General features: G+C 38.9%; 1 protein-coding gene across 3 annotated transcripts in view; it reads right to left on the reverse strand.

The window, feature by feature from the left end:
- kcnab2a (potassium voltage-gated channel subfamily A regulatory beta subunit 2a) overlaps positions 1-26,999 on the reverse strand; it is a 123,871-nt gene that overhangs the window by 82,873 nt on the left and 13,999 nt on the right. For all 3 annotated transcript variants that reach the window (XM_033966698.2, XM_033966697.2, XM_055221946.1), the window contains exon 2: positions 131-274. In XM_033966698.2, the coding sequence (XP_033822589.1) occupies positions 131-207 (77 nt within the window). In that variant the 5' untranslated portion in view covers positions 208-274. The remainder of the gene's footprint in view (positions 1-130; positions 275-26,999) is intronic.

Consider the following 26,999-nt stretch of genomic DNA (forward strand, 5'->3'; position numbering starts at 1 on the left):
CCGCCACAAAAGTTCCATAGTGTACTTTTATTTTTACACATTCTTCCTCCTTATATAAGCAGATATGGCAAAGATAGAGTAAAGTGATGATAAAAGGTAACACTCTTGCATCTCCTTGTGGGTGTTGTACCTGTAGATCATGCCCGGAGAGCCGGTCTGTCGGAGGGAGAGGCGCGCGGGGGAGTCGGTGGTGGATTCAGGATACATGGGGGCAGGAGGGAGGGGGGCAGGGCCACTTCAGCAGGACCACACACACTAGCACCTCTCAACGCCCCTGCAAGGAAACAGAAAGAAAATTATGCTTTTTGTGAATTTCTGACTCATTTGACTTCGCTGAATGGGAAATTGAAAAGACATTTTCTTCAATCATGCCAATATTACAACTTCCACCACACAGCATAAAATGTAATACCTCATAATAATAATAATAATAATAATAATGTCTATAGTTCTCTAATGTGGATACTGTAACCTTAAAATGTAACAAAGCCATGCAGTCTAAATATGTACGCCATATGTTTTTGCAGTGTTAAATTGACAATAACACTGCAAAAACATTTACAAATCAAAATAAATCAATATCCAGTAATCCTGAGCTGTTATTTTCATGTAGGCTTGTATAAATTGCACCGTTACTCATTGGCAACTACCAGCTTCAACCACTAGATGGAGCCAAAATATAACTATGCGGACATGAGTGGAATGACTAAATATAGCAGTCTATAGTAACCTTTAACATTAAGATTACAGAGAGACTTGCAAACATACTTGAGCTTTATGGACTTAAAATTTCAAAAACAATAGAATTACAGAAAAGTCAATGATTTCTGCCCTGATTTGTAACATGGAAATCAAGGTGACAACAGCATGCAGCACTTAACACATCTGACCACCCAAATCCCAGTTTATAATGCTAACACCCAGCTTTACAAACCATATGTGAGAGTAGAGGGGCAGACCAGGGCTTAACCGCTGCTTAGAGCAATGCACTTCTATAAATAATTTAAAGTATCCACCAAAGAAGCAGGCCAGGGCAGTAAAAAGGAGCCTACGACTTGGGCCGGGCATCAATGAAGGTTAGAGTGGTAGTGGTTATAGCGTGGCAATAAATAGAGCAATGCGAGAGTGGAGGTCTCGACTTAAGGGAGCGGCAGCAGCAGAATTGAGGTTTAGCCTAGTTTTACACAAAGGAAAGACCAAGGAGAACGTGCCTATTTCCACAGTGATAACATTATAATGACAACATGAAGGTGACTTTGTCCTCCTATCAATTTTATTGGCAGCAAATGAGGTGTCACAAGTTTTGAATTCCAAGTAAGTCATATATTAAGTCTGACAAACAAAAACAGGGCTGTGCAAATAATCTAATTTCTAATCATCATTTATAGGTGTACAAGCAAAAAGAGGCATGTGGTTTGGAGCAGAGTTCAGACGTTGGAGGAATAAATCTTGTTTATGCTAAGGAAATCAATATTAAAAGCTATTTTTAATAAGACTAAATAAAGTTGAATCGTATATTTAGATATAATAATATCAATACATGGGAATAAAAATTTTGATTTTTTAAATATCTCCTGCTTAGACTGCTGCCCCCGCGACCCGGCCCTGGATAAGCGGAAGAAAATGGATGGATGGATGGATGGATAATATCTCCTCGCCAAGAACTATAAGAAACAGTGATGCTTTTAGACCAATTATGAGAGTAAACAAACTTTTTTTATACCAAGGTTACCAAGGTTCTCTGCACAAAAAACAAAAAAAAAAAAAAAAAAAATTGTGTAAAATAAACAGTGTAACCTTAGCCTATTCTTGTTTATGCAACCAGTTTTAGGTCAAAGTCATTGTTTCTGTAATGGCTTTAATACATACAGTATCTCAACACAGTATAACATTTAGATTTAAGATTCCGTTGTGGCTAGTGCTAATTTGCTAACTAATCAAAAGCTGTGACATATTTTTGATAAAGTGTTGGCTAAAGTTTGCCAACCACAATACAGGATTTTAAAACATGACAAAAAGCGAACACAACCGACATGAGGAGAATCGTATGAGATTTTAGATCTTACAGTCTGCCAAGTGCAAAGCCTGCAGCGAAGTGACCACACACCACAAGCTAAAAGTTGTGAGCTATAAAAGCTATAGTTCACTTCATGTTAGCCGTTTTCCTACTTTAGACAAAAGTCAAAACTGTGTTATAATTATTTGTGAAATGTGGTGCAATAGTTCAAATAAATACTTTAAATACACAGAAGGCTGAGGATAAATAACAGGAAGTAGAGTTGTGTTTACTGAGCAGCAGCTTCACCCCAATCCTTGCTGCATGGATTTATAAACAGAACCACGTGAAGGTCTAATCTCGTATTTTTATTTTTAAAGAACACTTCAAACTGGAATAATAACGCTGTTTTGTGGACTGTGTGTCATTATTTGCGAAGGACAAATTCTAATGTATGTAATAATATGGGTCACGCCTCCCCGAAATCGCAGAGAAGCAAATCAAGGCAAATTATCCTGTAGTGTGTGGTGGGCTTTAGTCGAGAGTTAGAGTTAATTTAGTAGTTAGACCTAATAGTGACTGACTACTATAGAAATGCCTGTATCTCTGAATAACATGTTTACAAGCACTAAAAGCCTCCATATGCACAATCATAAACCATCAAAAATACATAACATTAAACCCGATGTACAGTAGCCCCATTTCTCTCCCAGGCCTCATAACTGCCATGATAACGCACACATGAAGGTGACTTTCTCCTCCTATCAATTTTCCCAGCAGCGGAAAGGTGTCCCGGGTGCCCAAGGCCTCATTTAACGCTGGCTGCCCGTCCGGTGCGTTCAGGGCAGAATGGGAAATCAGGATCCTGGTTTTGGATGATGATGAAGCCATGACCCCGACAGATAACAGCCTGGGGGAAGATCTACTTCAGTGCGCTGCGTGCCCTCTATATCATGTTATAGAAAGAGGAGAGCAGGTATGTGAAAGGTCTGAGTCACACACTAAAGCCTATAAATATGAGAAATATTCAACATAATATCATGCATGTGCCACACTAAAAAAAACTCAGTGTTGTGGTACTGCTACAGGATTAGAGTCAAACATCCATATTAACAATCCCCATTAATAAGAGAGGTTAAAGTAAAGATGTATAGTATTCAAGGTATATTTTAAGCAACAAAAACGTGTGTAATTGAATCAATGCAAGATAGAGAAGTTTAATGCCATACAATAGAACTTCCCAAAGCATTAGCATCTCCATGGAGAAAAAAAAAAACACACTGTGCCAAACTGCTTTTACAAAACCATCTTATTTATACTAATTTGAACTAACAGCAACATACTTACACATGCTCAGAGAGTTTAACACATTTATTAGATCAAGTAAGTAACCATACACACCACTTCTATAAACAGAGAAAAAAGCCCTGACCTGTCGTATTAGCTCACTGTTCCATACACTCACAAATATAATCACGTGATGTCCAAGCTATAGGTGAGCCCACCTCTCCACACTTCACTCCAGCGAGCATAAGGGCTGCCACTTCACTTTTCAGACTTTACCTAAGGAGTAGGAAATAACTTACGGCTTATAAGACTTTGTTACAAGGCCAAACAAAAGTGTACTGTTGAAATCCTCCACATTTTTCCTTTTACGATCAGTGGTGCAGACAAATTATTACCTGGGCCAGACAATATGACATCAATTCTCATAAGTCTTATTAAGTCTAATGTAAAGTTATTCTGTAACCAACTGTAAATAAGAGAAGTGAATTAATAGAACTAAATCATGACCTTTTACTCTGAAAGGAGAAGTTAACTGTTCTTTTTATTATAATGAGCTCACCAAAGAGAATAGCTGGTATAAATGTACTCACCACACTGCAATAAAATCACTACAACCCAAAATGGGAGATTAGGATATTGCTACAACCCAAAGCTGTCAGCAAAGTAAGTTATGTTGATTATATGGTATAGTTTAGATATACTCAATGAAGTACACACTATTTAATGATGAACTCCCCACAAATGTGACTTTCTATCAGTGATGTGCTGTGTATGGGAGCGGTACGGGGCACTGCAGCAGTCTCCCAGGACAGAGCGGCCTGGTCTCCTCACTGCTCCTGCTGATACTGCTGCACTGCGGTAGCACACAAACATCCTGGTCACAATCGCTGCACAGATTTACTACACTGATGGGACAATGTGCACTTTGAAGATTAAAACTGCACATCAGACACAGGGCAAACAATAGAATAACGTGTTGTTTGAGTGGTTAGCGAGGCAGTTTTATGTCTATACTTCTCTGGGCAAATAAAGTTTAAGGGAAAAAAATCTAGTATGGAGGTGGAGCATAGGGTGGCGTTTAACAGAAAATATCACATTACAGTGTAAATCAGTGTAAATCTATTCAGGAAAGACTTATGCTGGTTATACTTTATATTTTTTCGAGACTGGCTACACTATACTAGTTGTGTTACTAGTTTCAGTATAACACTATATCACTTTACGACAACCCTGCCCATATCACGATTAGATTTCATATTATCACCACTGCATTGATTGCCAGTTAGACAGAATGCTTAACGGAAATGCAAGCCAGCAGGTCAGGTCTTTTTATCTGCTCTGATTTGTGAAGACGAAGTTAATATTTCAGGCTGATCTTGGCTAAATGTCAAGTACAAACCAATCAATCAGTCTGCAGACGACCCGAGCCCTCCCAACAGACCACTCACCCCAGCGCCGGAGCCAAGCTATTGTAAGTAAACACTGCCTTTATGATAATGTCGGTACAACAATAATACAGAACAAGGATTTTCATGAAGCAAGCAAAATGGATGGAAATCAATGTGGCTGTATAAAGAGCTGCAATCATCTCCACGTTCGACCAATACAACATTTAGAGTTATGGAATAGATTCTCGAGCAGGACTCAGACGGGGAGTATTTTTCTTGGCTCTTCTGTCTCAATCACTGACCATCAGCTTCTGAGTAACACTTTATATTTATATTTTCACAAAACTGACGTGAACCATAAAGTACAAAATCATAATAAATAAATCTTTTGGTTTATATGGCCCATTTAATATAATATAGAAGATCCTAGGTGATAAAACTACTCAAACCAAACATATAAGTGCACGATGTAACTTTTCTGGTAGAGAGGTCCAGAATTGCTTTGCTTGGAATGAACCAGTACATGGCATCAATCTTTACCATCTCCAAGGAGACCATGTAATAGGTCAGATTGGAGGAAAGGCGACTCTGCCCGCATCATTTTGGCACCCTTCACCCCACCAGAAAATGTGGACCGTTAAAGGACACCTCTGAAATCAAATGCAACTTGATATGAGCCATTAAAACGTATAGCCATCGCTTCACATTGTAAATTCTTATTAGCCAGTGTATACATCATGAAGAAACCTGCTATTCTATGATGACATGATCTGAGCAAACATGATATTCGATTATACTACCAGTACAACCAAGCACAGAAATAAAATGGCCTCTGAAAGCTCGCCCAAACCAACTAAACCTCCCTAAACAAAAATACCAAACTGAACCTCCAGGATCCACCTCCACCCATCGCCTCAGTGAAACCCCTCCGCAGACAGGCACACGTGAGCCAGGGAAGCAGCCGTTCAGTGCTGGCTCGGTTCTCTCAGTGAGCGTGTGTTGTGTGTAGACTTCCCTGTTCTGTGTAGTGTTGTGTGTAGTTGTAGCGTGGACTGGGCTTTGAGCTGGCAGCTGCGGAGATACACAGGACCCGAGCAGATGGCAGCAGACGAGAGAGACAGGCGAAACAGACGCCGAGCGGACGGGGAAATCCTACCAGGGCCATTCAGAGGAGGAGACAAACCAGTGCTCACCAAGAAATATCACAGAAGAGTAATGTTTAGGCAGGAAACGGGAGATAAATCATGGCTAAAATAGGCTAGAATGAGGAAGACTATACTAGAACAGGTGCAATAGACAAGGAGAAACGTGGGATTAAAATATGACCAATTCATAATCTAACATAATCAGGGTTTAAAGGTGCACGGTGTAACTTTTCTAGTGGGGGATCACCTCCAAAGTGATGTTTCTTCACCTGGGATGTTCCACAGTATTAAACATGCTATCTCACATTTTTTCAAGTACAGTTTTTTATTGCAAAGTAACACAGAAAAATATGCATTACTGTGATCAGGCTTGCCCCTCCACAGATCAGATATATAAGTTCTTGTTATGTGAGTGACATTCCAGGCAAAGCAAGAACATCTCCAAGGAGAATGGAGACAAGCAGGTGGAGGACCCTTGAACAGAAAAAAATAGTGCACCTTCAACTAACTAAACCAAGACAAAACCCATAAAAAACTCATAAAATGTAACGTCTATTCTTTTTGACAAACATGGTTTAATGAAGTGGAAAAGTAAAAGCTAAACCAGAGGCGTGAGTTGAAAATTAGAACTATCTTAACAATGTATGCGACATATTAGCTGTAAGTGCCATTTTGCAACTACAGCTGTGTTCTCCCTCCAAAAATGAATCAGGACTAATCAGGACTAAAACATGTATCACAGTTTGAGAAGCCCTGACCTAACCTCCCTCTCCAAAGAGCTAGACAGGATCTCCTCCTCTTCCTCACTTGGGGCTAACCCTCGTCAGTGTGTGTCATCTCTCCTCTCTGATCACACACACACACTTTGAAGTTTCATAAATGGTGAGTGTTAAGCCGCGAAGGGCCCAGGTCACCGGCTGCCAACAGCGAAAAAAGCTAACATCAAATTAGCATAAACAGCCTATTTATAAAAGCAAAACTTGTAGGACAAATCCTCCTCCCCCCACTTAAGAGAAGAGAGAGATGTGAGAGCAGTGCTGTCTAGAGATGTTAAAGTGGGGGAAATGTGGCCATAATAAACCCTGTCTATCACATCTGGCCTTTGTAGATAGCCTGGGATGGCACTAGTCTGTTGAAAAAATACACGTTTATATTCATGGTATTAAAGCTCCAGTTCAATCTTTATACTTTTAGCATATCACACCATAACACTAGAATACATGTGTCGCTGTACAGGATGCACCAATCCAGCCTTTACAGTTCAGATACTGATGTTGTGAATAAAAGTTCAAACACTAGGACATCATCAGCTGGTAAATAATCTTACTACATCCTGCTCCTATAACTGCTACAGCCTCAATGAGCTTTTTTTTGGCTGGAGCTGAACGCTATGGGTGACGTTACACTCCCTTTGTCCACTTCTTTATACGGTCTATGTTACGTCCATTCCCAACCAAAATATGAATCTTATTTTAAGTTTCATCCTGGTTTCACATCCTCTCCCTACATGGCAGATAACCTAGATTAGATTATCAATAAAAACACACTTTTTACAGCTTTTAAGGCAAATGCGCGCTAATTATACATTGCTTGAACTTAAGATTGCTGGTTTCATTCAAAGTCTACTGCATCACATAAACATTTCTACATGACGTAACCGCAGTTTAATGATGACACTTCAGCCTTTTCAAAGCTCACTTCCTGAAGCCGGCGTTCCTATTGCACCATGGGAAAGTGCACCATCACATAACAGGACAGAGAGTTGAAATATAACACGATACAGCACATGATGTTTTAGTCATGTGTCGGCAGCAGTGTCTTTGTCAAACTGCTGACTGACGGTTTTGTAGTTTTATATTAAATCAATGATCGCTCCCAGGGGAGTTTAGTACCGGGTAATTGATACGTGAACATGCTACAAATAGTCACAGGTGAATATCAATCAATAACATGTCACTGTCACATAATTACATCACATGTTTATCCAACAGGACACGACTAAGGGGTTTGTAATAGACATGCTGAAGGCTTGTGTCAGGACGTGGGTTCGACTGCGTCATGAGTCACAAAGCAAATAATAGAACAAAGCAAATAAAGCAGCAAATAAGTGGTGGTTACAAGAAGTCAACACACTTACAGGTTTCTATTTCTTGCAAGCTGCACTAAATGATATGACAAGTTTTAGTTGTGGTTGTAACTGTACAACGTAGAAAATACGCAATAGTTTTTGGGATCCATGTCAAATGTTTTACTCTTGGATATCTTAGTTGTGATATTCTTTGCATAATGTCACGATCAGATGATTTCCTTACTCTCATACGGTCAAAAATATACTTAAGAAATACAAAGTCTAATCTAATACAAAAAATACATCATCATTTCTTACATTTGTCAAGCATCAACATTATATTCATTGCAAGCATCTCCCTCAGTTAGAAAACGCTTTAAATCCAGCAGGCCTTTCACAATAACTGCTCTCCTTGTCAGCGCCGCCTGTATATCTGGGTTATGTATACTCAGGAGCATTACACCATCATGGACCTCGTAAGTGTCTCACATTTGTAAAAGACGCGGTTACAAAGTGCTTTACTAAAGGCACTAGGCACGAATTAGACAAGACTGTAGTCCTCTATTTGAATATTATAATTAGACATCACCTTGTGTATCGCATCGGCATTAAAGCCACATCGATATTCACATGACTGCATAGTACGAGTAAAGGAGATAAGGAAAAGGGGAAACGGAGATAGTGTGTTGTGTGGCATACTAATTTGTTTATTTACATCTATCCATTCATTAACCATGACAGCATGTAGTACGCCTGAAGCATTGTTTGCAATGTTTAAGGCACTGTGCTTTTTGTCCTTCATGACAACACAGCTTAGTTTAACTATACATTTCACGAGTGACTAAATACACAAATATCAATGTAATTATTATGTATTATTTGCCTTTAAGGGTGTAAATCACTACTTTTGTCACTAGGCTCACTCCTGATCTGATATTTGCTGACATTAGAAAATAAGCAATCATGGCATTGCACTGTAATAAGATCTGCAGCATTAAGATGATTCAACTTGCAAAATGAAATTACACAAGATACAGGAAATAGGGATGCACCAAACCAGCTTTTTTCAGTTCCTTTACTGATTTCAGCACTATAGCTTTAAGTATCTACCTGTTATCAATCCATACCAGTGTCAGTGCATCCCTAACAGGAAAGGTACAGGAATATAAACTCAACAAAAAATATAGATTGTTCTTGTGTATTGTATTGTATTATCTTGTCTTATATGGAAAAAAAAAACTCATGGAAAACATTTAGCTATTGTTTTAAAAGTGGTTTAGTGTTAATTCTGTCCTTAGTGAAGCCGAGCTCTACATACTATTCATTTCATTACATGGTGGATGAGATGATTTAATCTTGCAATGTCAAACAGAATATATTGCATATAAACTACATATGTGCCTTCATTATTTTCACACATATTCCATATTACCTTATGCTGTGTGGGCTGAAATGACATAATTAGCTTGTGACCAAACCTCCACAGGATAAACAGGAGTGTGGGCAGGTGAGCCGTGTGTAAAACGCCTTGTATGTCCATGTATAATTTATGCAGCCTTAAGTCCATTAAAGCCATGCCTGTCGCTAGTTATTAGTGTATTAAATATCCACACTGCCATTTTGAGCCTCTCACTGTCAGCCTCTGATGAATCAACGCTATCTGTGTCCTTGCTTCACACTTCTGCATGAGCTCGTACACTCGCTCAATAACAGTGTAACGCGTGAGCATCTTTGTTACATAATTAAGACAATGGTGAGAAAGAAAGAGCAAGATCAGAGGTTTTCAAAGTAAAACTCACGGGGGAAAACACTGGCTTTGTAAATGCAGTCTTTAATCAAAACTAAAAGCACAGATTAATCCAAGACTTAAAGAGGGGGTATAACAGTTTTATGGGATATTAACTGCTAACTCATGACATATTTAGATCTCTGTGTTACCTTTTATTGTTTTGAAAAAGCTACTTGCCACAAACAATGTATCAAAATGTTAAATAAGTTTCCATTTAGTTTTTGACCCTTGCTCCTTGTGATATCCCCCTTCTTAAGCGTCCTATCACTAGCCAGCAATCCCGCTAATGTAACTACACATCACATCAGTGAATTTAAAGTGTATATTTAAGGAAAATTGTTGTGCGGGACCCATAGGTGACATAGGCTTGTGGGTTGAGCTTTGGATAAGGGAGTACTGCTGGCCATAAGAGGGGTTCGAATAGGGCCCAAGAGAGATTGATTTTTGCAAATACCCCTTCTTTAATGACTAAAGTAAGTATACATTTTAAATTAGTCGGGACTGGAACAGCACTATGCCAGAATAACATAAACCTAGATTATAAACCAGGGCTGAAGATAGGCATAAACTACCTCTGATTTCGTCATGGTTTGAATCTAGTTTAGTTGATGTAGACCTGTTCTAGTCCTAGTCTAGCTCAGTTTTATTACCAGAACTTCCAGTTTAATCCACAGTTTCATGTGGTGTTTGTGCAAGTGTGAATGCACGACTAAACCAGCTCTGCAGCAAAATGATCACACAATAATCAAAATTTAGACTGAAATATTTGGGACGATATCCTGAACTAATCTTGAATTCATGACTAGAACTGCAGGACCAAACCAAGTCTAAATCAGGACTAAACCAGGACCAAACCAGAACAACTGACCACACTCTAAGACAGTTTTAAGACCGGATCAGGAGTCCAGACAAGGACCGAGAAGATTTAAACAAGGTCTAAACCAAGACGTACTCACCAAATCTACTAATTTAAGCCCAAACTATTACAGAACTATAGTGCAGATTAACTAATAACACTGCGCACACATCACCTCACACCACAATTTGAAAACCACTGTGCTCCATTATGACACACTTCTTCACCAACCCTGGTCTAAATTTCCCAGCGGATCAATTTGTATCTCTGTAAAAGTGAAATGAAAGTGTTTGGTGCATGGTTGGCGCAGTGAGGCAGGGGCAGACTGCAGCAGAAATCTGAGACGTGCTTTCTCTTGTTCTTGTTCTCGGTCTGAAGCCGCAGCACAATAAAAATAAGCCTGGTGTGATCCGAGGACACGTGGTCAGCCTCTCACCCTTGGACTTGGCACATGACATTTTAGATGCACCCGGACGGAGAGGCGGAGACGAGAGGACACGGACCGCCGAGCCTGCACACACTTTGCATAACCTTTTCACACACGGGTTTTCTGGACACTCCCTGGATCTCTGCTCAGACAGACTGCTGCTGCTTATGGCTCACTCTTTTACAGGCTTGGGTCGTGTTTTTTAGACCTGATATGATAAGACAGTTTGAAGTGCGATACATTGCTACTTAGGGATCGACCAGTATGGGTTTTTTTCATGGCCGATGGCGATACCGACTGTTTAGAATACAGAGCAACTGACAGTCGATATTTTTGAGCTGATATGTTGGGCCAATTTTGATTATTTTCCCTAAATTATGTAATCTAAATGTACTCCAAACTCCCCCTAAGCCCTTTTTACCACAGATGTTTAAGACAGCTGTGTAGTCATTGTTTGTGCAGGTATCTCTTTGTGTTAATATGAAGCTTTGTGTTTGTTTTCTAGGTAGCACTTTGAACATCGCAAAATATCGGCCTGTGCTGGAGATTTAAACCCGATATGCTAAAAAGTCCAAATATTGGCTTCTATCTCTATTCTAAATCTACAATACTGTTTAAAAAAAAGCATGAGCTGCAATAAATAAATAGCAGCATGAAACTCTTAAGTGCACAGTTTGCATCTGTAATGAGTCATAGAATTAATTATTAATTCAACCTTTTATGGCTCAAATCTTATCATATAGCCAAAAAACAATCAAAGATTTTCCAGTAGTGCAAAGAAAAAGTCCCCACAATGAATACTGACGCCCAAAAATGATTGTTCCAGCTTTCATATACTGAACGATACATCGATATAGTACTTTCCTTTCCTCAGAAGTTTGTTGAAAAAGGTGCCTTGTGTTTGTGAGTCTGTAAATCCATATAATTGAGTTTCAAAGGTAACACTCAAGAACTACATTTAGAAACACGTAAGTAAAGAAAAGCAAAGGTAGAACACCCAAAAGGTTGAGGTACTACTGAAGCAGTTTCTCTCTACCTCCATATATGTGCATAATGTACTAACTTGCTGCTGTGTTCGATCCTGCTTTAAGTAATCTTTAAGCAATAGTGCTGGATTTCTCGATTTACTACTAGACCTGTCTCGATAACACATTTTGAAGTTTGAAATATCGCTGAAGTAAATATAGACAATAAACAATAATATTCAAACTAATATATGCCACTGACATAAAAAAAAAAAAAAAAACTAAAAAAAAAACTACTGACATACAAAAAGCTATTCTAAATCTACAATATTGTTAAAAAAATCATCAGCTGCAATAAATAAACAGCAGAATGAAACACTTTAGCACTTAGTTTACGTCTGCAGTGGTTCATAGAAGTTATTTATTTAACCTTTTACATTTTAAATCTCATCATATTGCCAAAAAATAACAACAAATTTGCCAGTAGTGCAAGAGAAAATGTACACAAGATAAATACAGACCTCAAAAAATACTGTTCTGGCTTTCATATACTGAACGATAAGTCGATATAGAAATTATAATGACAGGTCTATCTACTACGGAATGGTTTTACTTAACTACTAACTTACTCAAACTAAACAAATATAACAGAATTGTAAACTGGTGACCTTAAATGTATAGAATATTTTCTCTACAGTGACCATAACTCAATGTGTTGTTTGTGACTGTTCCAAGGTCAGAGAAGGGAATGACTGGACCAGAAAGGGCATCTGATCAATAACATAATGTATAGGTACTCTGATTACAGATACCTGCACACATAAGACAAATTATGTGATGACAGAACAGTCCAAAATAGGCCTATCTCAATTACAATTACAATATCGACTTAATGTTGGTCAATGGTCACATTTTTGTATAGCACTTTTCCACTTTCAAAGCGCTTTACATAAAGGAACCACTCAACCATTCATACACTAGTGTACACAGACACTGAGGGCGAGGTGGGTTAAGTGTCTTGCCCAAGGACACAACAACGGCATTCATCTATGAGAGCAGGATTCGAACCGCCAACCTTCAGATCAGTGGACAAACACTCTACCAACCGAGCAATTGTCGCCCCAATATATTATAAATGGAACAGTAATTTTTGGGGTACTTTGCAGTAGTGGGAAATTTTTGGTTATTTTTTCTGCAGTATAATAAGATTTGAAGGTTGAACTAATTGCTTCATTGTTGCATTCTGCTATTCATCTATACAGCTCAACACTATTTATCGTACATTTTTATGAATAATTCTGCTTTATAGTTTGGTTTCAATATTATCGTTTATATTGACTTCAACAATATATCGCACTTCAAAATTTGTTATGACGACAGGCCAAGTCCAAACAACAGAAATGTCCCTCATGTAGCAGACCGTATCCCCTCGCAGAGCCAGAGCCTGACCACACAGGATGCACATTCCCCTCAGGGCTCGGCCTCCTCTCACAGACCCTCCTCACACACGGACAGGGACGTCTACGGACCTAATGAAATCTCGTGGCACATGCAGGAAGTGCTGGAGGGGCTCTGAACAGGGTGGACGATCGGGTACAAGAGGAGAAAATACAGCACTGTGATTTGGACAAAGTGATAGACACGACATGGGGTTAGAGGAGTGTGTTTGTGGGGAGTCAGAGGATGGTTCACGGAGGTTTGGTCAGAAAAACAACTGAAGTGTTAATGGTATTTTGTAGAGCTTTGAAGTCCTGAGATGAAATTAAGCGGGTTAACGCACTGCCTGATTTCATTTTAATCCACTTTTGATAAATCGATGAACTTATAGCCCATCTCTGGACAAACTGACAGCAACATTGTGAGCCACACAATGTAGGAAATTACATGTTTGAACTGATCTTACAAGCTTCTATCTACTACCAGTGTTTTATCTGCCAAAAACACTGTCACTGTCTGTAAAAAAAATGTCTGTAAAACACTGCAGTTAACCAATTTTAATAATAATGATAATACATTTTATTTAGAAGCACCTTATATCTGTCACAGTAAATACTATATCGACTTATCTATCAATATGTGTTACACGGAACAATATTTTTTGGGTTCGGTATTTATCGTGGGGACTTTTTCTTTGTACTAGAGGGACATTTTTTGTTATTTTTCTGTATTACAATGAGATTTGAGCTGTAGAAGTTTGGATTATGACCTTCTAGGACTCATTATAGATATAAACTAACTACTAAAGCCGCAATATTGTACATTTAAAATACTTTTGCAGGATAATTCTGGTTTCTGATATGGTTTCAGTATTATCGTCTATATTTACTTCAACGATATATCGCACTACAGAACTTGTTATCGTGACAGGCCTACACCCGTCGTCACTTTACAGAGCGTGAACGCATAATTAACAGAAAACATGCTTAAGTCCACTTCCCTTTAACTGTTTGCTCCAGCGCTGAACACATCAAATATTTAACCACTTTCTCACTCTGCCTCCCACAGCCTCAGAAACTAAAGTCCAACCAAGTCCAGCCAAGCCTAACCTAACCCGGCCAGACTCTTAGGTCAGCCCATGTCTCCTGTGATTTCACTCACCCAGACTGGCCTGTTCTTAGAGGTCACGCCGGCCTGACTGACAAAGTGTAAGGAGGAGATGACGTTTCCATGGCCTTATCTCACGGGCTCTGTGCTACTGCTCTGAGCTCTCACACTTAACAATACGAGTCCTGGTTCATGCTGGTTATAAACTTGTCAATAGTCATTTCTAAACACATCAATGCACCATTACATTCAGACTTCAATCCAAACAGTAGATATGAAAAATTGTATGGCAGCTTAGAGTGGGCAACATTGACAATAATGAATATCAGATTTTAATTATTATCTTGATAGTAAAAGAAAAATGTAAAATCTGTCAACTGGACAAAAAGTTGTAGGAGTGAAGACGTTTCGCTGCTCATCCAAGACGCTTCTCATCCTGATGACAGTTTGCATACATCAGTCCATCAAAAATATGTTAAAATATGCTTTTACATGTGGTTGAAGAGGTGGGCAGATTATGGAAATAGATACATTTGAATATCAAGTATACTGTTTATAATAGAAAAAAAAAAAAAAAAAAAAAAGAAAAAACATATGTTGCAAACTTCCAAGCAAAGGTGTAAAGTGATATTTCTACACTTAGTTTTACAGTTTATCCGACACATTTAAAAGTGCACTGTGTAACTTTTCTGGTAGAGGTTCGACACCTGCTTGTTTCCATGGAGATGAACTTGCTTTGCCTTGAATGTTACACAGTATGGAAATAAACTTGGTTATAACAATGGAGACAAGTTACTAATGGAGAAGCAAGCCTGCACAGAGGAAGAAGATAGGTTTAATGCCATACTGCGGAACATTCCAAGCAAAGAAATAACATGTCCATGGAGACAAGCAATAGCCGGCGTTCCACCTTAAAATTTACATAGTGCACCTTTAAGGACATGTTTTAAATGTAGGATTAAGGAATTTCAGTAGGCGTAGTCTTAAATGTTCAACTGAGCATATTTACCGTGTTTTAGTTTGCCTGCACTGTGAACATGGCTTCTTTGACGTCATTTGTTGAGAGTGCTGAAGATTAAAATACTATATATATATATAAATCACTCTCTTTGGTGAATGCAGGTCTTTCAAATGCTAAACTGGTATTTAGCATTTTCTATGAGCCAAATTCATAATGACATAAGGATATCAGTGGTAAACATACAGGGGGTGAGAGGCATCTATTCTGAGAGCACCACCTGTTTAAACACCCCATAAACCAACCCAAAATAACCAAACAGAAGCCACGGCGGAACATGGCACAGAGGCGTAGAATATAGAGGAAGGTACAACAACAAAACAACTGGCAGATTAGCATATATTAGGTAGCAGGGGTAGAAAGGTATAGACGCAATTTGTACTCGAGTTACTGTAAAAAAAAGTAATCGCCTGGGAGAAGAATATTATTTCATTTTGGGGTATGTTATCGATTTTTAATACACCAAAATATGTCTGCAATGTACTCGTTTTCTTGTTTAAATGACTAAAAAGCATAGGCGGTCTATATATAGTACAGTATATTTCAAAGTTCAAAGCTAATTCAACTTTTATGAGCTTTTTACTATATTATGTAGTTTTCTCCTCACAAACATTCACAGTAGATGCATCGATAAAAAGCAGCCCCCCAAAATAATAACCAAAAGTAAACAGGTTACACAGAAAATGGTCAAAATGAGACTGTTGTGCTGCCTGTATCTCAGTTTCAGTTTCTAACTATAAAGCAATGTAATCCTCCTCGAACCAGGAAGTAACACTGCTGTAATATTAGCATGCTAGTTAACGGCTGAAAGTTGTGAAAAGTGCTTCTAAACTCATTGTGGTGAATAATTAGGATGCAAGTTCTTTAAGACCGTGAAAAAACTGTAGGCTATAGCACTTTTTTTTTTTTTTTTTTGCACATTTCTCCCGTTTTAATCTGGAGAAGACACTCCTCCTTCACGTTTGCATTTTTTGTGAAATCAAACTGTGTGTTCGACTGACAGGGCATCGACTGCGTTCACAAAGGTCAGATTTTGTAGTGATTCTTCTCCATTTTCCCAACATGAACAAAGAGCCTGAGCCATTGGAACAAATCCGACGCCATCTTTCGTTCATGTTTCACATTTTATTATATTTCCATGGTTCTTCTTCATATGAGGTATTGACCCCTGAAATCATCCCGTAACCTCCTGTGGGGTCAACAGATAGATAGGGTGTGATTCACAGGTTAACACTGCAGCAGCGCGCAGGACAGTGATGTGCCCTCCGCTGGATCATCTGCTGTGTGTGTGGGTGTGTGTGTGTGGAGGGGACAGTCTCTCACCCAGGACAGGGAGCAGTCCTAAGCAGATCTGAATCACTCTGAAGGGCACAGCACGGTCACCGAGTTCTGACATATGCCTCTGCTAATGCTACAGACAAGACAACAGCAGTGATATGTGGACAAAGAATCAAAACGCTCGGCTTGGTTTTATCAAGGACCTCACAAAACAAAAGGAAAAGACCCAAGATACAACAAGCCCACATATGTCCTGATAGTGTTACCGAATGAAACATCAGGACAGTCCAACTTAAAGTAACAGTAGTTTCTTTAAATTTATAAAAGTATTCAGAAAAAATTCAATGTTAATGTTTTCCTGTTTTACTTGCTCTAATGAAATTTTTTACACATTTTTACATTACACTGATAAAAATTACAGTTTGCCTGAATAAGTTTCACAGGTACCTTATCGCTATGGAGATGTTTTTGTTTTGCTGGACTGGAATAAAAAAACATCAAGATAAAAATAAGCTTAAAGCAAACCTATTATGCCAAATCGACTTTTCAAAGCTTTTAATCATGTTATAGTTGTTTCCCTTCACCATTTCATCACCTGAAATTGTATTTGGAGTGATTCGTGCATGCTTGAGCAATCTTTTATCGCTTATTTTCGAGGCGCCATATTGCCAATCAATCCCCATTTTCACCACCACTGGCAAATCCCCATTGCTTTGTACTTAAGTGGTTCTGCAATTTTTTTTCCTTAATCAGTGAAATGTGTAGGAATTGGCAGTGTTGCATGGTCATTTTGGTGCAAATGAAATGAAATCTGATCCAAAACTAATAGAGCAGATACAAGTACAAGGAATAACATCTCCATGGAAACCCTCCATCAGAATAGATACATAGTGCACCAAATTTAACATATAGAAAACAACATCAAGCAGTCAACACACAGAAACCGGGCCGTGGCTAATAGCTACATGCTAAAGTGCCTTCACAATAACAGCCCCGGAATGTATGGATCCATTTGAGCGTGCTTTAACGCAGGGACCATTGAGGTTTCTATAAGAGGACAGGAGCAGCCCGCACTGTCTATTCATCATGCTTTCTTTTCTCAATCCAAACAGCGCTATGTTACATCACCCCATCTACCTACACTTAGCCTTAGTGCTGAAGAGGTCAGGCAGAAGGAATGGACAGAGGGCCCCAGGCGTGAATGGGTAATATAATGTAGTTTATTCATGTCCACATATATACTGCTGCTGCTGCCTGCTTAGAAACAGTGATCATAGAAAAACAAAGGGATAGTTCAAGTGTTGTTTGTGCTGGTTTGTGTATCCTTGAGCCCCTGGTACGTATTGCAACCTTGAACAATTTCTCTATATAGGCAACAGCGCAATATATGTTACAGTGGGCTACAATCAGCTAGTCCTAACATAAATCGTTCTGTACAATCAAAACAAACCGGATTATATACACTTGACATGAGAAGTACAGTAGGTTAAGTGCAGCTACTAAGTGCATACTATTGTTGTGTCCTTGGGCAAGACACTTAACCCACATTGCCTATTTCATTCATAAATGTGGCGGGTAGCAGCAAGAAAGGGATTAAGTATTTAAAAGTGGCAAATAACATGGACTGACAATTAAAATATGGTACTAAAGCTTTAATACGGGCATGCAGTTAGCAACGGTTATAGAATTATTCATTATTCGCACAGTTATTAACAACAGGACCTAAAAATCTTATCTACTTCTATTATATTGTGAAATGAAATGAAATGAATAGTGTTTTATTACATTACTATAGCATGAATCGCCCAGCCCTTTCTGCAGTGCATGTAGGTAAACGTTTTGATGCCTGTGCTAGTCCATTGCCCAGGTGTTACGGAGCTCCATCTGTTACATTAGCGCTGTAAAAGTGTTAGCTTGCAGGGGGCGAGTGTAGGACAGAGATGTGAAAGAGCAGCCTTCTTCTTCGGGGATTTAAATGTGCGCTGTTACCTGCGGTGACTCCTCGACATCGGGATATTTATGGACGCTTCTCCAGCAGCGTGCCCTTGATCTCACTAAACACTGTACCAGTAATCACAGTTTTATTGTAGATAGTCTATGGTGGAGGTGGGAAAAATATTTGACAACACTGATATTGAAATTGTCGTTTTGGAAATATGCAAAATTGGAATATTGAGTGTATCATCTGTAATTAAAACTATTCAAAATAACCTCAAAAAGAGACCTCTAGAGTGATCTCCCAAACAAAGGTAGAAGGTGATATTTCTGTCCTTTTGTGGTTAATTTTAAGGCGGATTCATGTTTTGGGTCAAACATTTACAGGCACATTTGAGCACATTCCTGATGCATTATTAAAATATTGTCAGACTAATGTTTTCAAGATGCAAAATGTGCAAAAAATGTCAACATTCTAGTCTATGGAATATGGTATACTCCTGGATTAGTCTGAATGTAATTGATTCAGTCTCATTTTGATGTTTTTTGTTGTTGTTTCTCTTTCAAGGAAGGCAGATTTTTGAGTTTGATTTGGTTTAGGGAGTTTAATTTTGGTGAGACAGGCAGATATTCATCAAAGGCCAGTAGTGTCAGCATTAGAGATCGCCCGATATATCAGGCTTTGAGTCTCCATCACAGGTCGATATTTTGTCTTGGTCACCTTGGTACCTAAAGAATACACATAAAGCTTATTCAAACACTTAAATGCAAAGAAAAAACGCAAAAAATTTGACTACACAGTTCTTATATAGATTTGTGGTACAAAAAAGGGCTGTGGGTGATTTGATTTAATTCGAATTACAGAATTTGGAGAAAATAATCAATATTGACCCTAAATATTGGCCAAAAACTATATGCAAAGCTTATCTGCCATCAGTTGTTCGGAACTCCAAACAATCATTATCGGCAGCGGCCTTGGAAAAAAATATACTGGTCTCTACTAATCATTACTGACCCATCCGTGATCCATGACAGGAAAAAGCAGACAAAAAGCAACATGGCATTTTACCAATAGCTTCAAATTCAAAAGAACAAAAAAAGCCAATTGCCAATGGATTTTTTTTACTGCTCAAAGTTAGACAAGACTCTTCTGGTCTAATTTAGTCACAAACATGCATTATATAGTATCCCTGTAGATGTTTTTGTACACAGGGCCCTCTGCCTCCCACAGAGCCATCCATCTGCCTCACAGCCTGCTTTAGTTTTCCCTGTGCCCAGGAAACTTATCAAGTCTGACATGGCATTTAGTTACCTGCCTTTACAAAAGAAAAACAGGAAATGCTTTAGTAATAGTTTAAAATACTACAATACTACAATACTTCTGCTACACCTGCAATACATGATCTTTACACAGCAATTATTATCTGTATAGTTTTTCACAGCCAGGGGATGTGAACAATATGTTTACAATAAGAAACATGAAAGCACAAAGTGGGAGAAAATGAGCAAAAACACAAAAATAAGCTTAAAAAGGGACATTATGGCAGATCGACTTTTGGCAGGCTTTAACTATTTTATAACAATGTTCCCTTGCAGTCGTTTACTCAGCTGTATTTTGATTCGTGCATGTTTGAGTAATCCTGTATTGTCCTGTATTCAAGGCTTGAGGGCTCAAAAAAAGTCATGGCTAAACTCCCACCGCTCTGTACTTGCCATTATTCAAAACTTTACTATCCATTATTATTTATATGTATGATTAAAAAGGTCACGTAGTCTTTTTAATCAGAATAACACATCAATGCAAAAACAGTACATTTCAAAATTCAAAATTGATCAAAACAACTTTATTACAACAAATTTAAACAATAACACCACTAGGGCTATTGACTTCTGATTGGAAACCACAGGACTGCTCCTTTACCCTACAAGTGTGCCTGCCACAATAAATACTATATCAACTTATCATTCAATACATGACAGATGGAACCATATTTTTGGGGATCAATATTTATCGTGGGGACTTTTCCTTTGCACTAGAGCAGTGGTTCTTAACCTTGTTGGAGGTACTGAACCCCACCAGTTTTCATATGCACATTCACCGAACCCCTCTTTATTGAAAAATATTTCAATATTTCAAAAAGATTTCAAGACATATGTTTGTTTTACTGGTGAACATGAACCGTCACATGAAACATCACTGTGTTCAAAGAATAAAACCAATACAATGTATGAACTCACAACAAATTACATACACACCTTTTCACAAAGACATGACCTTTTTTAATACTACCACACTGAAATTATTTAAATTTTTAACCTTATTTATTCCAATAATGAACTGATTGTATTTATGCTATTTATTATTTTTAACATTTTAACACACACCCATCACCTAATTTCCATCAGACTAGAATAATAATGAATATTTACTGCAAACCAGTGTGACTTCTGCTGTTGCCTTTGAGAGACCAGTTCAGCAATGCATGGCCACACCTTGGCAAGTGCCACTCTCATGTCATTTTCACAGCAAAGTCTGTTCCTTTTCTTCGTTTTTATGCCGTTCAAACGGCTCATTTAAGTCGGGCGGGTACTTCGATAGGCACATCAAAGGGTGCATTTGTTGAATTGGGACACGGCCAGCGTCTGGAGATGCTCGCAGACCGCGAATCATATGAGTTGAGTGTGTGTCTTGTCCTCTGCCGAACCCCTGAGACTGACTCACCGAACCCCTAGGGTTTGATCGAACCCAGGTTAAGAACCACTGCACTAGAGGGAAAATTTGAGTTATTTTTCTGTACTACAATGAGATTTGAGCTGTAGATTGGTTGAATTATAGACACAAACTATCCATTTAAGTGTTGCAGCTCATACTTTTAGCAATATTGTACATTTAGAATACTTTTTGGGGGATAATTCTGCTTTATGATTCAGTTTCAATATCACCGTTTATCACCTATATTTACTTATATATCGCACTTAAAAATTTGTTATCATGACAGGCCTAACTACATGTGATTACAACTGCAGTTCACTAGGAAAGTATTAAAATGTCAGCAACTTTAATCATTATCATGACATTACTGTTAATCGCAGATATTTTGGACATAATAATCATAACACTAAATTTCAATATCATTTCATGCCTACAAGTCAACAGAAAAAGTACCCCAGACCATTACAACAGTATTTGTGTCAGCTCCTTCAGTCACAGACCTTAAAACAGTGTATAAACATAGAGCTGTGTGTTCATGTTTCTTGTATTTACATAGATGACAACAGTCCTCTCAGACGGTCTGACAGCTCACACGTGTCTGCTCCAAAAGTCAGGGCTAAATCTGTCCTCACACTTACGCTGCTGTCGCCATTATTCAGATGTTTGTAGTCTCTGTGTTACTGTGTATCATGGTAAAAACAGACAGGCCTTTACTGCCGCACGTCAACTCTGACACAAAACTGTAATAAAGGCTAGTATTTCTGCAGCTCACAACACCATAAAAACAAAAAAAACAATAGAGCTCAGGATTGTGTCGTCATAGCTTAGAAATTCATGTGAAAGCAATGGAGATTTTAAAATGCTATAAACTTGCCGTTAAACCAAAAGTATTCTGACATTATAGTGTGATGAATGTATTTGCACTTACACTTATTCGGCTGTTCCACGCCTCTTTTGTTAACATTTTTTATATTGTTTTGGCTAATGCATTTCTATGGATGTTTTGCACTGCTGCTTCAAGCACGGCTATCGGTTCCCATAGACTTTCAGAAAGAAATTGATTAAAAAAAAGTTTGAAAGCTTGCTCAGGGTTAGTCAGCGGTGGTAACTTGACCACAACGCCTATCATTTTATTTATAAACTGTTTCTGAAACTTTATAAACCAAAACATTTTGCTGAATCTTTTGTTTTAAATGTGCTTTTTGGACTTAAAACGACCACATTATGGATATTACCGGTAGTCAGCACGTAGCTGGTTGGCCTCCATGATGCCCTTGAACTCTTAATATTTGAATTTTTCTAAAAGTCTATGGGAAAAATTTGGGGAAAATTTACTTCTGCAACTGTTGAGCTCCATAACTAATGCGAATATCCTATGACAATACATTCAAATTATGATAATACAAGATAATGCATCAAATTAATCACCCTAAAACTTTTCTTGTACACAAGCATGTAGCGTTTTAATTGGTGATTTTCAGACTCTAGTATGTGACGTCATACTCCCAGATTCCCAGATGAGGGGCATGAGCCTGATTTCCCTATTGATTACATTGTACTTTGCCATAAAATATCCAAAAGGTAAATTCATCCATCCATCCATCCATTTTCTTCCGCTTATCCGGGGCCGGGTCACGGGGGCAGCAGTCTAAGCAGGGACTCCCAGACTTCCCTCACCCCGGACACGTCCTCCAGCTCCTCCGGTGGGACCCCAAGGCGTTCCCAGGCCAGCCGAGAGACATAGTCCCTCCAGCGTGTCCTGGGTCTTCCCCGGGGCCTCCTCCCGGTGGGACATGCCCAGAACACCTCCCTAGGGAGGCGTCCAGGAGGCATCCTGAGCAGATGTCCGAGCCACCTCAGCTGGTTCCTCTCAACGTGTAGGAGCAGCGGCTCTACTCCGAGCTTCTCCCGTGTGACCGAGCTCCTCACCCTATCCCTAAGGGTGCGCCCGGCCACTCTGCGGAGGAAGCCCATTTCAGCCGCTTGTATCCGCGATCTTGTCCTTTCGGTCATTACCCAAAGCTCATGACCATAGGTGAGGGTAGGAACGTAGATTGACCGGTAAATCGAGAGCTTCGCCTTCCGGCTCAGCTCCTTCTTTACCACAAGGGACCGATACAGCGACCGCATCACTGCAGACGCTGCACCGATCCGCCTGTCAATCTCCCGCTCCATCCTTCCCTCACTCGTGAACAAGACCCCGAGATACTTGAACTCCTCCACTTGGGGCAGAGACTCACCACCCACCCGGAGAGAGCAAACCACCTTTTTCCGGTCGAGAACCATGGCCTCGGATTTGGAGGAGCTGATTCTCATCCCAGCCGCTTCACACTCGGCTGCAAACCGCCCCAGTGCCTGCTGCAGGTCCTGGCTCGAAGAAGCCATCAGGACAACATCATCTGCAAACAGCAGAGATGAAATCCTGTGGTTCCCAAACCAGGCCCCCTCCGGCCCCTGGCTGCGCCTAGAAATTCTGTCCATAAATATAATGAACAGAACCGGTGACAAAGGGCAGCCCTGGCGGAGTCCAACATGCACTGGGAACAGGTCTGACTTACTGCCGGCAATGTGAACACAGCTCCTGCTCCGGTCATACAGGTAAATTCACAAATGCTAAACCTGACCATTTCTACTATTGACTAGACCCAAGAACTCACTGTATAACACAAATGTCCGCTTGAAAAAGATTAATTTTACCCATCCCCCAACTGTTTTAAATAATATTGGCCTATAGAATGATGTGGTGATATTTGAAACCCGGCACGAGTATAGTATATATCTGCTCAATGCTTCCATACATCGGAGCGAGCTGTAAACGCTTATAACCTGAAACCAAAAAGTAAGTTTATCTATATGAGTGTAAAAGATGTGTATTTAAACAACAATGGGAAGTTATACACATTTTCTTGTAACTGTAACTGTTACTTTTGAAGTTCAAAATGATTTCAGGAAGAGTAGCTGACAAAGTACGCTGCAATGGGTATCGAAATAAACAATATACTTTAATCTATACCTCAACTATGTTTTTTAACAGATTTTCCTTCAGCACTATAAATGCATTTGTAATATAAGCACTATTTTATAATGATATTTCCATCACTTTACTGTTGCCTTAGAGAGTGCATTGTTCAGCCTTAGTTTGCAGTTGTAAGTGGTTCAAATAAAGATGTTAACATGGGTATTATAAGAAAGAAGATTATACATTAGATTAGGACTGCTAATCTAAGATGCTTTGGAGATACGGTTAGATATGGGCTTGTACAGAGGAGGGATGGATCAGATAAGTAAACATGGGTGGAAACTGAGATTAAAGTTCCCAGGCAGGAAGCAGGAGGTCTAGAAGAAGACAAAAGAGGAGATGAAGTTAGTTGAAGTTAGGGAAAAGGATGCAAAGGATCAGATTACAAAACAGATTTACTTTGTAGTGCTGCTCAATATCCAATTTACTTACAGACTAGGAAAACCAATAATCTACAGTAACTACCCCATTAAAGATAAAAATACTACAACACGGCCCTCTCGTCTGTATCAAAGAGCCGGTACGTGTCTTCGATTCTTCCTCCGTGTTGTTCCATTTGTGGGAATACTCAGGCGCAGCAAATGGCCATTTTAAATCTCTCTCAGGGCTGGAAGATAAGCTTTTTATTAGCCAACCAACGCATTACCCAGGCCTGTACAGGAGTATTCAGGGACGATTTTCCCCAATTAGAGTGATTTATAAAGTTCAGAGGAGTAGAATATAGTCTACCTGGCACACAGCAGCGATATTGGAATTTATATTGATCATTAGAGATTGATCAGTCCCAGTGAGTGAGTCTGTTCCATTGAAAAATAAACAGCAAAACATGGAAGATATATGAAAATCAGTCATATCAAAAAATGTCATTGTTTACAAGATTAAATAACTCCTAGGGCTGCAACAGTTTATCTGAATAACCGTGACCAATTATAGTCATTATCTGGACAAAATACCCTTAAACGTGTGCCAAAAGACAATATATAACAGTGAGTGGCATTATCAAATATAAATGTCTTAAATAGAATAATTGTGTTTGCTACCGGACACCTGGATTTCAATATATAAGTCAATAATTCAATCATTTTGAAGTGCGATATATTGCTGAAGTAAATATAGACGATAAAAAAAATGTTGAAACAAAATAAAGCAGAAATTTCCACCAAAAAGTATTCTTAATCTACAGTAGTTAAAAAATATGAGCTGCAATACATAAATAACAGAATTCCACACTTAAAGTAGTTATTTTGTGTATATAATGAATCATAAAAGTTCATAATTCAACTCTCAAAAGCTCTAATTTCTTCGTAGTACAGAAAAAAATAAAAGGTACAAAGAATAAGTATCCACCATAAATATTGACCCCCAAAAGTGATTGTTCTACCGGTCATGTACTGAAATATAAGTCTATGTAGTATTTATCATTACAGGCCAAACTAAACCAGTGATTCTCAAAACAACTTCATGAAGGTCGCACAATCAGTAAAACATCACACTTTTAATATGAGATTGGGCTCCACGTTACTTTGCACAGAAAAAGTCAAGGCCCCATGGTCAAAAACATTCAGAACCAGTGAGGATGGAGAGTGCACAACACCCAGGACAAAACAAACAGGATATGTACTGGCGTAATACTTCTGCTGAATTGGCCGTACTTCAGGCTGTGATATTGCAAAGACTGCTTTATTAATGTGGTTGTTTGTCAAAATTAATGACAAAAAAGCCCACAAAGCACTGATGTTCTGCACCACTGCACAACACTACTACACAGAGAGCCGCGCCGGAGAAAACCCCATCCATTAAAATCACATTACAGTGGACCTCCCTCACTGTGGCTAAGCTGCAGCTGTCTATCTGCTTACAGACGCTTAGCTAAACTATTAAAGACCATAGCGCAGGAGTAGTCCAGGAAAACAGGCTTGAGCAAGTTATCTTTCCGGCGCGTATTTGCAATTACACAGCTATCAGTTCATAAATCACTTACTGTTGTAACAATCCGAATAACAAGATGTACAACGTGTAATAAGTGTGAAATGTGATCATGAACAGAGAGTTGAAACTGGAAGGAAGAACATAAGAAAATAATATAAAGATTGTACATTTGCAAGGTGAAAATATGTCCGTGCTTGCAACTTGCACAGCTCCACTTTTCACAGTTGTCAGCTGCAGTTAGTCCATGGCAAACTGAGGAGTTTTATGTTATTTCTTAGTGAGGAAAGGCGAAAAGAACAACTAAAGTGTCTTCTCTTCTCCGTTTTCTCATTTGATGTACACGTAAAGACATAAGTAGCGAACAAGCTCAACAGTCACTTCAAGGAGCAGATTGTGAATTCTGCGTAATGTTAATACAATGGAGGGAAAGACGATCATTGTGTCTTAAATGTAAACTAATTACTCGCGTTACTCACTTTTCACTGGGCATTTTTGTCACATTGTTTGATCACGATTTTTGTCTTATTAAAACAAATAAAAAGCTGTCAACATTTTCCTGACCAAAAAAACGATACAGACTTGTAATCATTGCCATCACCACAAAAATAGCCAAATTTCTTCATCCAATGTCTGGATCACTGA

Source organism: Periophthalmus magnuspinnatus, chromosome 5 (assembly GCF_009829125.3).
Source record: "Periophthalmus magnuspinnatus isolate fPerMag1 chromosome 5, fPerMag1.2.pri, whole genome shotgun sequence".
NCBI lineage: Eukaryota > Metazoa > Chordata > Actinopteri > Gobiiformes > Gobiidae > Periophthalmus > Periophthalmus magnuspinnatus.